This window comes from Cyprinodon variegatus, unplaced genomic scaffold, assembly GCF_000732505.1.
Source record: "Cyprinodon variegatus isolate N-32 unplaced genomic scaffold, C_variegatus-1.0 Scaffold765, whole genome shotgun sequence".
Lineage (NCBI taxonomy): Eukaryota > Metazoa > Chordata > Actinopteri > Cyprinodontiformes > Cyprinodontidae > Cyprinodon > Cyprinodon variegatus.
Window position 1 is genome coordinate 255869 of NW_015151218.1, and position 16681 is coordinate 272549.

General features: G+C 36.3%; 1 protein-coding gene across 1 annotated transcript in view; it reads left to right on the forward strand.

Moving 5' to 3' along the window:
* slc6a9 (solute carrier family 6 (neurotransmitter transporter, glycine), member 9) overlaps positions 1-16681 on the forward strand; it is a 54933-nt gene that overhangs the window by 21433 nt on the left and 16819 nt on the right. The window contains exon 2 of the mRNA XM_015395861.1: positions 13121-13277. Within this exon, the coding sequence (XP_015251347.1) occupies positions 13121-13277 (157 nt within the window). The remainder of the gene's footprint in view (positions 1-13120; positions 13278-16681) is intronic.

A 16681-nucleotide genomic window follows, 5' to 3' on the forward strand; every position in this document is an offset into this window, starting at 1 on the left:
CTAAACATGTGTTCTTGGAACAATTCAATTGTAAAACAACCACATGCTTTGTTTTAACATATGTGCTGAGGTTTAAAGTAAGATCTTTTTGTTTCCCTTTCCCTTAGATAAACCTCAGCTGGTGTAATTAGGGACATCCCCTTTTCTTCAATAAATGGCGAGCAGAAAGCTGAAGACGGCAGAGTGGGGTTGAGATTGTAAACTCTGCAGTCTCTTCCTATTCTCCTCGCGAGTAACTAAATTGTCTCTGTGCCTTCTTTCTTTTCCTGTCTGTATGATATTTTAAGTGCTTAGACCTGACATTAATTTTGGTCCTTTGAGCCGGATACCAACATACCTGACGATACCCAAGGACGTCGGTGAAATCCAGGAAGACTGTGGCCGCAGCAGGACTGATAGGTCCTAACAGACCCTTTTATGGGACTGGGTTTCATCCCGTCCCCTGGGAATCTGAAGGTTGATGGTGATCCAAGGGAAAAAGAGACGCAGAGGGCGGCAGCGGAGTCCTGTCAAGTCTGTAAGTTGGTTCTCACCTAAATGGAGTGAGCCTGTGTGTAAAAAAGCCCTGAGGTATTCTAGACTCTACTCAGGTAGTAAAATAGAGCAATAACGCCCTAACTGGGCAACAGACCCCCGGAAGTCTCTGTGAAAAATAGGAGTTTGGCATCTATATTAGTAAAAGAATAAAGTAGGCCTTAAAAGGAGTGATGGTGTGAGAGTGTGTGAGGAAACAATCAAACCTTTAGGCTCCGTATTTTTCATACTTAAACAGCAGGGTAAATACAGTACAGCTCTTGTGGATGCAGAGGCAAGAATTTCTCAGCTGAAAAGGTAGAAGCAGAAATTACCACAACAGTTTTTGGGTGCTGTCCTGCTGAAAAAAACATCCAGTGCTTAGTTTGTACTGGACTAAATTCTTTAAAATGGGGAAAGGTCAAAGTAAAGTCAGGGAAAATTTAAAATCTATGATTGGAAGTTTGTAGAAGCGCAGGATCCAACAAAAAAATAAAGATTTAAATACATAGAATGATAACTATGGGTTTGAGGGATGCCTCAATTCCCAAAAAATAATAGAACTTAAGGATAAAATAACTAAAGAGTGCAAGGGAGGTAAAATAATTTAAAAGGATGGGTTCAGGAAAGAGTAAAGAGAAGATCATAAAGGGGATGAAAATGTTTTGTCAGATTGATCCAAGTAATTTAAAATACTTGCAGAAGTGGAAGGAAAACTATGATATAGATGGTGAATGGAAGGTAGATCGATGGTGAAATGTTGTGTGCCGGCTAGAAACAAGCACTAGTGCAAAAATATATAAATAAATAAATAAATAGATAAATAATTAAATAAATAAATACATAGATAAATAAGTAAATANGTGTGTACCACATTCAACATGGACCTGAGGAAGGAAAGGAAAGAGTTTTCTTAGGAGATTAGAAAGAACATTATAAAAAAATAAGTTAGAGGTAACAGATAGGAGACCATCTCCCTGTAGCTTGATGTTCCTGTTGCACATGTTATTCAGAAATTTAAGATCAATGGGACTAAGTAACTTCCCTTCGTTTTGCCACAGGAACAAAAGTGATGACAAATCAAAGAAACAGATCAAATGAATGGTAACAAAAGGTCCAGAAAAAACATCTTGGAGGGATTAAACATGAACTTCAAACTCAATGAACATCAGTGTCAGATTGCAACATAATGGGAGATGAACTAGGGGGACACTACTACTAAACAAATCATAAAAACAGACAGATGAGAATTGCCTTACCATATTTTGACAAACCATAAACTTCTGAAAGAATGTTTTAGGGTCAGAAGAGATAAAGATGTAACTTTTTTGCAAAGACACATCAGCTGAAGCATATCAAGAAAAGACAACCGTTCCTACTATGAAGAACAAAGGAGGCTCTTTTATGCTGCGATGGACTGGCGACCTGTCCACAGTGTACCCCGCCTCTCGCCCGTAGACAGCTGGAGATAGGCACCAGCACCCCTCGCGACCCCACTTGGGATTAAGCGTGTCAGAAATTGGATGGATGGATGGAGGCTCTTTTATGTTCTTGGGCTGCTTTGCTTCATCTGGTGCAGGGTGTCTTGAATCTTTGCAAAGCACAATGGAATCTTAAGACAGAGGCTGCTACACTGTGTCAGAAAGCTTGCGCTCTGTTGCTGGTCACGGGTCTTGCAACAAAATAATGACTCAAAACATACAGCAAAAAAAATCCAAGAATATGTGAGAAGGAAAATATTGGACTGTTCTGAAGTGGCCTACAATGAGCACTGACCTAAATCCTATTGAACATCTCTTTAAAGGGGCTTTTAAACATGCTTGCTGGAAAAGGTACCCTTCAAACCTGAGACAATTAGGAGCAGTTTGCTCATGAGGAGAAGGCCAAAACACCTGCTGATAGGAGCAGAACTATCACTGACAGTTAAATGAATCATTTGATTACAGTAACTACCTTAACAGGTTGCACAACTTAACATTAAGTCAAGAGTACCATCATTTTTGTCTAGGCCTGTTTCATGGGTTTATTTTTCTAAGTCTTTTTTGGTTGGAAAGCAATCTCTAAATTTAATGTGTTTATTGTCATAGATTTTTTTATTTTGTATTTATTATTAGTATTTAGTATTGTCTCTGTAATTGTTCTTTTCTTTATGTAGTTGTCCATCATCCATCCATCCATCCATCCATCCATCCATCCATCCATCCATCCATCCATCCATCCATCCATCCATCCATCCATCCATCCATCCATCCATCCATCCATCCATCCATCCATCCATCCATCCATCCATCCACAGTTAACTATTAGAGGGATCTTGTAAAAGGCACATGGAAAGGTTTTGTCAAACTTTTTTTTAGGTTCATGTCTTGTTATATATTGAAATATATTGAAAAAATATTGTTCTGGACCATGTTTTGAAAACTGTAAGGGATTTTTGTTGGGATTTTAAAAATGAGTTTTTTACTCTCTTTGTTTGTTTTGTCTGTTGTCTACATGTCTAGAATTTGAACTGGTGGGTTAAGGCCTACAGATGTTTATTCTACATGAGGTCTTAATTAACAATGTCTAATATTGAAACTGGGAATGGGTCATAGTTACATCCAAATTTCCTGTTTGTCTGTCTTTTCATTACATCACATTTGTCCCTAATTTAGATTTCTAAAAACAATGAACAGAGCTTGAGGTTATATAGTGTTTTTGTAAATCTTTGCAAAGAGTTTTCCCACATACTGCAACAAAATATTTAATTCAATCATGACCCAAAAAATGTTATTTAAAATAAAACTGTTGGCTTACTTCTCCATCACTAAAGCCAGTATTATATTTTTAGCTTTTTTTTATTTTCAGCTGCAGATTTTCTGATGGAGTTTCAGCACAGTTCTAAGATCTACTGCAGAAATGTATTAACATACTGTGATCATGCATATTCTGCAGTCCAAATGTACTTCAATGGTGTGCCTGAGCTTTCAAAAGGAATTCGATTTTCAAATTATTTGTGACAAACCTTTAGTCCACACAAGCTTTAAGCATTAACATGCTCTGAATTACTGAGGCTATGCACCAATATCCCATCTACAGATGTGGTGTAAATTTTGATTGTGAAACTCAATGGCTTTAGTACTCAACGAACACAACCTGGGCAAACAGATTATGCACCCACTTTTTAGTATAGGTGTTCAGGAAGGAAAACTAAGGGTGTTTAACAACAGATGTGATTTTGTTCACTGAAATCTTTCTGTAACCTGGTTTGCATTGTGCAATGCAGTGTAGTAAACAAAGTGATAAACACAATTGGTGCATCTTTTTCATAAAGCATAAAGCCCCATGGAACCCTTCTTAAAATCTTTGGGTATACTTCAACAATATTTTTTTATGAAACAGTACAGAGAGAAACAAACTACCTGACTACACAGAATATTCTCCCTGTTCTTAGATTAGGTTCTCCCTCTCTGGACACATCGTATCAATAAACAGACTAGACATTCTCACCAAGTTTTTGGGTTGAATTTGAGTATAATTTAAATCCAAATTCATATGTTTTATTTATTTATTTTTTATTGTACTGCTTCTCACATAAATAATTATTGACAACAAGAAGGCTTGAAAATGAATGCATACTGTATACAGCAAGTATTTAAGAAAAATTATTTTTGAATAAAGCTATAAGCAGATAAAAAGTATTAAAGAGCCATACCAGACTATACAATGCGGACTAGTCCATCTCTACAAAAAAAAGCACAAACCTGCATACATTTGCATAAACAAGAGGTGTGAATTTTAACTGCATTCATATTTTTGAAAGATAGCTTCCCTCAGAGAGAAAAAAAGAAGGCTGTGAGTGTTGGTAAAATGTCATCTCTCTGCAGGAGGAGCGTCTCAAAAAAATTATTTCAGACAGCAAATGACATGCACAGTAAGCAGTTGCACGATATGAACAAATCTCTTTTCTGTTGCAGTGATTATCTGGCCTTTGCAGAGCTCTGCACGTTACTGAGTTCTTTCTTGTCGCAATAGTAAAAGCAGATGGGACTCCTAAGCCGCGCTGAAGGCAGAATTATTACAAGAACCTAACAAATAAGAATAGGAAATGCATAAAAATTAATACTATATTTAAATCTATGTCCAGCTTTTTTCTTTTCCACTTCAGCGAGTTAGCTTCAGCTGGTTCCGAACCATCGCATGAGCTTCTGCTGCTTACTTTCGAACTTATTTGCTGGGTTTTTGTCATCTGCCCTTGAGCTGGCGATAGCTGTCATGCATTTCCTTTTGCTTGCTTTCAAAAATTTACAGTATAGAAATATATTATTGAATATTCTTATTCATTTATTAAAAATTAAAATAGGAGTCAATTTTTTTTACTACTAACTAAGTATTTTTTTAAGTTTAGGTTTATTGTAGTTATAATTTTCTTTGAGATTTTAAGTTGACTGGATCTATTGCTCCAATCGTCATTGGTTACAACCATCTATTCCAGTAGTGAGTATGGACGGTAATTTTGCTATACCGTGAATTAGGATATGTCGGCAAGAGTAGAGGAAGTCTTTGCGTATATAGTTGAGACAAATTTGTCTTATGTAAAATGTTGGGAGATGACATTTGACATAATTTAGTGCGATATGGATAAACTGAACTGGATTCAGTTTGTGATTAACCTTTTTCCAGACTGCTGATGATCTGAAAAAAGTCTGAAGATTTGAATGTCATCAACACAGTGATCTGAATTGAATCTCAGATTACCTTTGGAAGCAGATGTGGCAAAAACTAACCATAAAACAGAATAATACTGATGCATTATTTTAATGTGCTTCAACTTTTCTGGAATGGACCATAGGAACCCCTGAAATTAATCAATTAATGATTAATTATGCTTCTTACTGTGGTAGGAAGAGCGTTAACTTTATACATCATGAAAATAAAGGCTACCCTAAAACTAGTGATAGTCCAACAAAAAAAATAAAAATTTAAAGAACAAAGAAATAGATTTGTATAAATTTAAACTGATCAAACAAATCGAAAAATGTATGCTTCGATTTTAGAACCAGTTTGATTACACTCCATTAAATGAAGGAGATTGCATCTGATGGCAGTTAAAGAATGACCATAAAACAAAGATTGTAAATCTGCCAACTAAGCAATATAGCTTAAGGCAATAATAATAGTAACTACTTAAATAATAACAACGATAATACTAGACATTAGTGCACTTCCATAGGTAGCCTATCTCAAAGGGCTGCCAACTAGAGAGAAAAAGTTTAAGTTAAAAATAAGAAAATAAAGTACCATAAAATATGAGAAAGTTGTCTTTGCCTCCTGATTGATTTACTCTACATTATGATCTGAAGAGATGGATTTAGTTCCCCACCAAATCCACAAATAATGCTTGATCCATTTTGATGCAAAACAAGGTGCACTCAATAATTTAATGTGTTAATAGTGTAACTGTGCTTCGGTACATCGAGGGAGAGAAAAAAAAAAAAACTCCTTTCTTTTCTCCCCTTGAACTTTCAACCCCTGCCTCTTTTGTGACATTAATGACTTACTGACCCCACTTTCAAAAGTACTTAAAAAGATTAAAAAACTAAAACCAAAATGGAAATTACTTTATGAGATTTCGACTTGAAAAATTGCTCTCCCAGTGGTAAATGTTTACATTTACATGTCCTTTACCCATGGATTTGTGCGATTTGGTCATCAAAATATGATCTGCATATTTATAAAGGAACATAAAAAGGTTTGCACAGGCTGCTTGCTGAACTGCTAATGCAAATCAGTTTCAAGCTTCTTTAAAGAGCTGCTCTGCCTAGACAAACATGTTTCTTATTTATTGCTCTACCATTTAATGGTGACTCAAGCACATTGCTTTTAGGAACCATTTAAGCTCTGTTTGAGTCAACGGTATGGAAAAGTTAACAATGATCCATAAAGATATGCAGCCAACATCTAATCTGCATAGATTTAGGGATGTAGCCTGTTTGTATTATATATTTGTATTATAATAAAATACAGTATCTGAAATAAGTGTTCCTGGATAAACTGTTTTGATCCCAACTTATGTAACAGCTAGCACTTAAGAGTCTGAGTCTGCAAGGAGGCGATCAGCAGCTTTGCTGGCATTTCCATCTGAGTAAGTGAGCTGAAATTTTTAAGAATTGCTCAGTCGAGAGAGCAGTTTGTAACAGGAGATTTGACAGACTGCTGATCTCAGACATGTGTGAAAGTTGTAGTAGAAAGCTAATGATGCACCCCAGCCCTTACTGAAGCATTAATATTTCAATAATATTAATAGCAATTTTCATTATCATCTTTATTTTATGTTTTTTTTTTTTTACCACATCCTTGTACAGTCCAGAGACATTTGTCATCTGGTCAAAACCATTCCTAAGGAATGGCTTAAATGCACTGTTCCTTGGGATGAGATGGGTTCACTGGGATGTCCTGCCACTTTGCAATACCCAGGAAGCATTAACCAGGGACCAACAGTGGCAGTTTATGTAATTAATATCAGAATATAAAATACTACATAAGAAGAACTTTGATTATTCTTTTTTTTTGGCACTTATGTCAAGTTTTAGTGGCCAAAAATCTGTTAGGCTAATGTTAAGGGATCCAGTGTTTTATTTATTTGGGTACATATCGCCTCTATTAAAGTTTGTGTTGTTCTACATTTTAACATGATCTTCACTTCTTTAGAGGCAAGGGACTTGGTTCTAATTCAAGAAAGCAATAATGAAGCTATAACAAGAATACTACTGAGAGAAATCTTAGTAGAAATGACAGATTTTGATTTATCAGAAAGAAAAAGCCAATTTATTTCCATGATGTTTCACAACCATTTAAATGAGAACATTTTTTTTTTTTTACTTCAAAAGACATTGTTAATGTTGAGGAAATCACCATAAAATCAGTTTGTTCTGAGGTTGTTCTGATTAGCTGTAGCTAAAGTTTTGCTTGCTTTGCTTTTTATGCAACAATGAAAATGGCCATACATCTTTTTGAAAAGTCAGTGCCTTTATTTAAAAGAGGACTGGGGGAAAAAAGTTACAAACTAAACAGGAACACCAGGAGAGGATTCCGGTGCTTATATAAAGCCCAGATGGTCCTGAGGAATCATGTGACAGAAGGAAGAGAAGCTTCTGCATTGCCTGACTCGATGAGTGACTGACCAGGAGGTCTGTGGAACTAACACCACAGGGTTACAAAACCTGGACATAAAAACACACTGTGGTTAGATAGTGATATTAAAACATGGTCAGCTTTCTCCGCCCTGTGGACTCCTGATCAGAAGTTATTCTTTTCCCTAAACTATATAAGTTTCAATCTGATTTATATCCTTTTCTTTACATGTCATGAAATGAAGAATATTTTTTTCCTGAATCATTCTAAAAAATACGAGGTATTACCTGAGATTTATTTACACAAATGCTTATAGGGATGGACATATATTCTAAATACAACAAATGTTCTCCCTACGTCTGGCTTTTATTTGACAAATTTAAACAGGATAATCAAATTGTTACTTCAGATACAATGTTAATGTGCTCCATATTGCATCCAGCCAGTGCTGTGTTACTGCCAGAGCTACCGAGCTATATAAGAGATGGCTTAAAACAGAAGAAATGGAAAGGAATTACAAACAAATCACTAACATGGTTATAAGCTCAGAATTAATTGCACGGGCAAACCTTTTTTTATTATTATTATAATACAAACATCACATATCCCTTGGTTGACCTAATCCTGTTAAGAATAGCTTACTGTAGTTTAGCTCAAATAGGTAAGCCATAGGAAAAATAGTTCCCTATAACAAATTGTTCTTGTTTTAACCATTTAGATCATCAGACATGTTTCAATTATAAGATATTGTAGTTTTCCATTTGGTAACTTTTTTGGTGTTGTCTCCATATTTCCTGCCTTCAATCATATCAGACTCCTCCGACGTTAACTCCTTGTGTCATTGCATTTCCTGCTGTTGTTTGTTCACCTCGTCTTCACATTCATTAAATGTTTTATTTCGACCAAATATATTTGAAATTCATGCTACCATACTACCTCTTATTGGCCTGTGAAGTCCGTACCTGAGGGACACCAAAGTTGGTGCGTGTACCACGAAAATAAGGCACGTCAGATAGGATTAGAAGTCTCTCTAACCATGGTATAAGTAAGTTTAACCACAATAGATTAATTTATTTTGGAAAAAAATTCTGCTCAAAGAAACTACTATTTGAAAACAGCAAACCAATTTACTAAGCTTATCTTTTTTCTGTCAAATAAAGTTAATTTGATGACCTGAGGCAGTGTGACAAAACAAAACAAACTAAGGAAAATCTTTCAAGAATCATCATCATCATGGTACTGTAAGATGAAGCTGTGTTGTTCTCTTTTCAGTTTTATAAGTCACTGTGTCAGTACCTGGTGTAATACCAGAATAAAGTCCACATTTCCTTTAAAGTCACTGGTTGTGCTACTTGTTTGAGACCCCACACACAGTGTCTCTGTGTGAGACTGTCTTCAGCACATCAGTCTGAGCTTTTGAGAATGAACATCAGACATCCGACGGTCATTGCTATTCCCGGCGTTTCGTCTCCTACTCTTGTTTATCTTGTTGCTGAGCCGAGAGCAACCTGCCAAGCTGTGTGTCTGTGCATATGTGTGTGTTTGTGTCTATGGTTACTGCACACACCCACACCTGGCTGCTCATAAGGGGAAGTCGGCTGAAGCAGTACTGTTGACATGAGGAGGAACAAGCACACAGGCGCACACTGGCTCCACTGCTTCTTGTTCTTCCAAAGTCAACTCCGGACGTAGATGTTGTAATATGGGACCTGCTGCGACGGCGGGATCCCTGATGGTAGTTTCAACCCACACACTCCTGCAGCCGCAGGCTCCCCTCGGTGACAGAGCTTGTTTGCTGTTCTTCCTGTCTGTTGCACCTGCAGCATTAAGACCTTTGGATAGAAAGGTCAAGGATGCTGAAGAAATTCTTTGTTTGTTTTCCCTCCTAACATGCTCACACAGCTACAATCACAGACAAGGACTGTTTATGGGGTTGTTGTTATTTTGTCTAACTTTTTTAGGTTCTCATGAACAGGATGTCTCAGTAGGGCCTGTGTTCATCTGTAAGAGGAGATCTTCTGTGAAACTGTACTACTTTGGATTTCTTAGTATGCATACAGATTCCAAATTAAAAAGACTCTGGGTATTCAATACCCAGAGTCTTTTTATATCTACAGGTATCACCATATTTACACACAAAGTTAAGCCAAAAATTATCTGTTCAGGAACTAAACAACATATATGCTAAATGATCAAATATTTAGATTATTATGGTTTCATAATCATCATTTTTATATGTATGTGTTACTCTTTTTAATATGAAAAATGCTCAGTTAAGGATAAAGTTTAAAAAACAAATTGTATTGTAGGTCTGAAGTACTTGCTGTACAAAACATTAAACCTTTTTTAATAATTATGACTTTCACAGTTTAACACCAATTTATCAGGGTCAGTTTATAAATTGTTATTCACTTAACTCATCACCTTCTACTCAAGTAGCTATGTTACCAACTGTAATACAATCTTCCCTTTAGCAACAGCACTTGCTAAAGGAAGGACATTAGAAAGAAATATATATAACTGTCTCGCTTACAAGCAAATGGGAATGTGCCGCATAGCTGTGTCAGCCAGCTGATTGTCAGTGCACAGTGAAAAATAAGGGATAAAAAATAAGGGATACAGTATCTGCACCTCATAAATTTTTTTATCTTTCAAGCTACAGAAATAGTCAGTCACTCAGGCTCTTACTTTGACAACTGCATGTGGCTCAATACAAGTCTTGTCATAGTTTTATTTCACAGAAATATTTTCATCATCATAGCATAGTTCATTTGGTAATAGAAATGCTTTCAAAGGAGAGTTTGTTGAAAAGTTTGTAGTTTTGATATGTTTTTATTCCATTCAACCATTTTTTGTCACATTTGGCTGTGCTGGGGTCGCGAGGGATGCTGGTGACTACAGTATATCCATCTGTCTATAGGCGAGAGGCGGGGTACACCCTGGACAGGTCACCAGTCCATCTCAGGGCAACAGAGAGCTAAACAGGACAAACAACATTCACACCTAAAGAGAATTTAGAGAAACCAATTAACCTAACAGTCATGTTTTTGGACTGTGGGAGTAGAGAACCCAGGCATTCTCATGGAGAACATGCAAACTCCATGCAGAAAGACCCCGGGCCAGGAATCGAACCTAGAACATTATTTTTGCAAGGCAATGTTTTTCATTGATTTATTGAAATACTTTGGACACTAAAAACTTTTTTAGTTCACTACAATAGTTAGACATTTTCAAAACCTGTATAACAAAATTAACCCAACAAAGTAGATAATCCAGATCCTGATTCTTGGACATTTGTCAACTTTTTTTTTTAAATAGATCACAAGTCCATCAAATGATTCCTGTAATTTGAAATCTTTGAAAGAAAGTCACAGGGAGCGATGGATTGTTGAAGGTGATTATTAAACAGTAGCTTGGGTGACTTTGCATCATCTCAGTATTACCTAAAACAAATAACCAAATTATAATAAGTTCACATTTTAACTTTTGCAGTACAGACGTTCTATCTTATGAAAAAGGTTAAGAATTGCATCATTTTGTTTTCCAAGTCTATAAATCTATGAAAAGGATCGAAATTGAAAGTTAGGTCAGAAAATGATCTTTAGGCCTTAAGGCTTTTTTTTTTTTTAATTCTTCTAAGTCTGTAATATTACTGACATTTGAAAAGGGTGAATAGTCAGAACCTTGTGTTTCCAGAAGGAGTATGCAAATATGGGGAATTACTTATATCAGGTGGTACCAGCATTTATGTAAAACCTCACAAATTATTTAGCCATTTATTTTCTTTGAGTTAAAGTAATTTCAATGAGATGCCAGGGGAAATGCAAGAGTGAGTGTAGCTTTGAACGTAGAACTTAGAGAAAGTCCAACCTGTTCCTGCCAGATCTGTACTGCCAGTAAGCTAGCTGAAACATGGCTAATGATCTCCTTTAATCTAAAAAGATATTGTCTATTTCAGACTATTTTCATTCTGAACATATATATTGTTATATATACAGTTGCTTGGAAACTGAAGTAAGTCCACCCATCATTCTTATCCTTAGGCAGACTTTTCTATTAACAATACCTTGCAACAAGCCACAATTTACTAAGCCTAAATTAGATGAGCTAATGGACACTTTATTTCTGACTTATGTATAAATGTATTTACTCCTTGAATTCTGACTGATTCGACTGATTTAAACCAAAGTGTATTCATAGGTATCAGACTTGTTAGGCCAAACTTTGCAGATTCTTTACACTGGTTTAAAAAAAATGGTGCTTCATTTTTCTTTCAGTTTTGCTCTAATTCTCAAAGCTGACAATAAACTTCATTAATACATTTTAAAGTTTTCTTCTAAATGTGACGAAATGCTCAATGATAAAGAATATTTTTTTTTTCAAAACCATTGAAAATGACTAAACTTTACATATTTTTTCTCTGTTTCCTTTACTGTATGGTTTAAAATCAAACATTAGCCGTACAGAGTATTAATCCCTTAAAATAATCGGTGTCACATCAGTCTAGCAACACTAGGAATATCTAATCCTCTGCCTTAGGAAAATATGTGATTATATAGATGTTACTTCCAAACTTTGTATAAATTCTGATTTTTGATAAAACTCACACTTCTACAATGCAGCTACAACCTGACAACGGCTGGTAGCTGCAAATCAAAGTGAATCACAATCATTTTCTTTAAAACATATGTAACTGAGAAGCTAAACTTAGTGTTTAACAAAGAAATGCAAGTGTAAGGGAAGGTTAAGAACATTAGACATCTATGTTGTTTTATCTGTTCTTATTCTAAACCTAAACATTTTGCTCTAACACCCGGACTTATTTGCGAAAGTCCTGCATAGTTTCACCTCTGTGCCGCGTTGCCACAGCTTCTACTCATCTGAATCTGCAGAATTCAGTCAGTTGATGTCAGATTACTTCCAGTTTGTGCATGACACCTCCAACTTTACCTCAATGCTCTGAGTTAGCAGTATTTATTTGTCAGCAGCGGCACAAGTGCCGTCATTTGAGCCCGCACCGACACAAACAGAACAGACAGACACAGCTGAGGGTATAGAGGAGGTCACAAGAGAGGGACCATCTGATGCCAGCAGATGGAGTGATGGAGGGAAGAGAGCAGAGGAGAAGCTGGAAATCAGGGCGGCACAAAGTGAATGCTGGGAGGCTTTTCTAAAGGCACTAATTTCACTTCCCATCCTTTCTGCTCCAGCGAGCCCACCTTATGCTACACTTTGGGGAGGAGGAGATAAAATATCTGACAACACTGACACTTGAATAACTGAACTTTACATTTTGCTAAACAATCAGGAAAAATGAATCAGGAAAATAATTATTTAGTTGGAATCAGCATAAATCTTAGAGCGAAGGATGAGGCCCATTTACTGGATCAATAGGGTATCTGTGAATTGTTAAGCTGCATCAGCACAAATTTAGAAAGCCACTTGCTTTTCTGTCACCTAATGTCACCTCTGTGTTTCTGTCTCTTTGTTGAAGAATGGAGCAGTTCCAGGGGAGCCCGTGAAGAAGGATGAAAACTCCCGCAGGGGAAACTGGGGCAACCAGATTGAGTTTGTACTTACAAGTGTGGGCTACGCAGTGGGCCTCGGCAACGTCTGGAGGTTTCCTTACCTCTGCTACAGAAATGGAGGAGGTATGCATTTCAGTTACCTGTTTGATATAAAAACAAAAAAAAACAATGATGCTGTAACGGTAGCCTAGACCTGTGCACTGTATTAGGCATATTTAGGATATATAGAAGGTGAGCTTTGTACAAATTGATATTGCTGTCAAAGATATTAATCTCACATAGCTCAATGTCAAAAAGTAATTGGTAGTGGCTGCATCATGCTGTGGGGGTGGTTTTCTTCAGCATAGAAAAGAAAGCTGTGTAGATGTTGGGGGAAATTACTATGGATGAATAAAATGGTAATCTTGGAAGAAAATCTGGAGGAGGGGGTGCAGAATGAAGGGGAACTTAAGGTTACAGAACACCCCACTTCTGTCTCAGGTGCTGTGTCCTTGAGCAGGACACTTCCCTTCAATTGCCTACTTGCATTACTTAGTCATGGGGCATAGTGGCACCTGAGTATGGCAGCCTCACCGTGCCCCACTGCAGCTGTGGTGGCAATGTACAGTAGCTTGCCGCCATCAGTGTGTGAATGTGTGCGTGGATGGGTGAATGAATGAATATAGTGTAAAGAGCTTTGGATTCCCCTGACTTGTAATGTTGGAATATAAGTACCAACAATTTACCAAAACATTTGAGATGTGATGGAAGCTCATCTTCTAGCAGGACAGCAACCTTCCGCAACCCAGGGAAAATGGTTTAGAACAATACAACAGACATGTTATAGAATGGCCTGGTTAAAGACAAGTATTAAATATACTGTATGTGATAAGAATGCTGGAACACTTAAGTTAGAGTTTAGCAATGGCTATTAAAGCCGAGACAAGTTGTAAAAATAATATCAGCCTGATGTACAAATTGGGTAAAAACAAAACCCAGACTTTCTGTGCTTGTAGCAGGAATCCTCTAGAAACTGTTGGTACAGGGAGGCTAAACATACAAGTCATGTTTAATATTTATATTTTTTCAAGGAAATATAGAAATTTGGGGAAGCTTATTCAAGGCTGGCCATGCCTGGATGCTATTTTAGAATCAAATTTGAGCTTTTTCTTTTTTTTTTATGATAATGCTTTAAAATACATTTTGAGCCTAAGGGAAGTTGTTGACTATATGCAAGATTTCCAAGTAAAACACAAACACAAAAAAGGGACTAAAACTACTCCAAGCTGGGGTTTTAACAACCAATCAAACTGTGGACAATATCTGGGGACACAGTAAAAATTTTAGTACGTTTAGTAATCAAAGTAACATGAAACTTAAATATTTACCAGGAAGAGAACAGGAAATAAAGCAAAGCAGAGTTATAGAATGAACCCGTATAGAACAATGGAGGCCAGAAGTGTTCTATGCTGAGGCAGGGACAGAAAATTACATTTGAATCAGATCAGTTTATTTAAGGGACTGTTTAAAGATTGTGGCAGACTAAGAGAAGGGATACTTGGGAAGTCTAATTAACAAAAGAAAAATACAATTAGAGGTTAACTAAACACTAAGGAGCGAAAGCCTAGCACTAGAATGCACTTTAAAATGCACAATCGTAACATAAGGGACTGCTTTAGAGAACCACAGCCCCAGTCGGCCTCCGCAGATTGCTGAAGTAAGTGTGCTTTTTTCTGGGGTGCAGTGTGAGATGGCTGCTCACACTGAGCCTGGTTCTACTGGAGGTTTCTTCCTGTTCAAAGGGAGTTTTTCCTCTCCACTGTCGCTACAAGCATGCTTAGCATGTTGGATTACATTTGAGTCAATGAGTCGATACAATCAACTGGTTTTCCTTAGATAGGAAACTTTGAATCAATTTGACTGCATGATGTGGTTGAACTGTAAAGTGCCTTGAGATGACATGTGTTGTGAATTGGTGCTATATAAATAAAATGAATTGAATTGAATTGAAAATGAAAATATCGTGGATTTATAACAGGTTCGAAATGAGACAAAAATAAATGCAAAATAAAAACATCAACAGATCCACTTAGATTTGTCTCCAATCAATATTAAGCATTTCTTACTTAGATCTGCTGCTGCATTTAGGTTGTTACCTCCAGCTATTGTAGTAATAATGCAATTGAAAAAGATTCCATCACTATTACAGAATTCTGACTTTGAATCATTTCATATAATGAGCTCCCTTGATGCTTATTAGGTTTCAGAAATAGCGGGCTGTATTTAAACTACATAATCACTATTTGTCCTTTTGCATGTGTACGATAATTTTTTGGGATGACAGGTTTATGTTAAAACCAAGGTATTTAAAATTCAATGTATACCAGGTATGTTCATGTCCTTTAACCTGAACTAGTGGGTCATCTGTGTTCAGAGGTGGGTTTTCCAGGTTTAGGAAGTTACTGTAAAAGATAAGATACGTTTCAGCTCTCATATCTCTTACCAACAACATAGACAAGCATTTATATATCAAACATCTCAAACTCTAGTTCTCAGGCTGGTATCCTGAAACTTTTAGATGTGTTTCTCTTTCAATACACCTTACTCCTGTGCTCATTAGCAGATTTCCTTAAACCCTAACTACATGCCAATAAGGTAGTTTATCCATTTGATTCAGGTGTGTAAGGCAAGGGACACATCTACAAGTTGTCGGCCCTTAAAAAACTGAGTTTAACAAAACTGGTTTCAAATCACCTGGTTAAGTGAACAGAAAGAGGGAAAACTTGATAGGGTTTTACTTACTAATGCCAACTATCGCCCTCTATCTTAAAAAACATTTGCACTTCTTGATCTTAATGACAGTTTGTCACAATACAAATTAGACCTTTAGTGTGTTTTATTGTTTAAACAGGCTTCATATTGCTATAGACTATTTATTCTGATAAGATGGCAATTTTTTCCAAATGTTGGGGGCTCCAAATTGCAGATGAAAAGAAATTATAATTATTTTTTGTGTGGCAGAACACTGAGAAATGAGAGGTAAGAAAACAGTGTGAGAGTAAGACAAGGAAGAATGATAGCGATACCATATGGGTCACAGAAGAAGAAGTCCACTGTATGTGCAAGAGCTGAGGAAATAAGGGAATATATAGATTTTGTTAGCATAAGTCCTAAAGATAAGAAGATTTCGGCGAAAGAAGACAATGAATATCCAACTGATGAAGAGGAAAAAGAAGGCATAAAATCAGGGAATCCAGCTTATCCAACTGCCCCACCTGGTATCTAATTATCCTTGGTAAGAATTCCAAAACAGAGACATTAGAGTTAGTTCTCTGTAACATTTTGCTGCTGAGCAAAATAAACATTGCCTTTAGCTCTCCTAAAAGTGATGACTGCAATCAGTATGGTAAATTAAGTTATTTTTCTGAATTTGTAATAAACTGAAATTGATGAAAATGTATTATTAAATACAATTATAAAAAATTTAAAACATAATTTTATTTTTGAAAAAAAAAAAAAATATATATATATATATATATATATATATA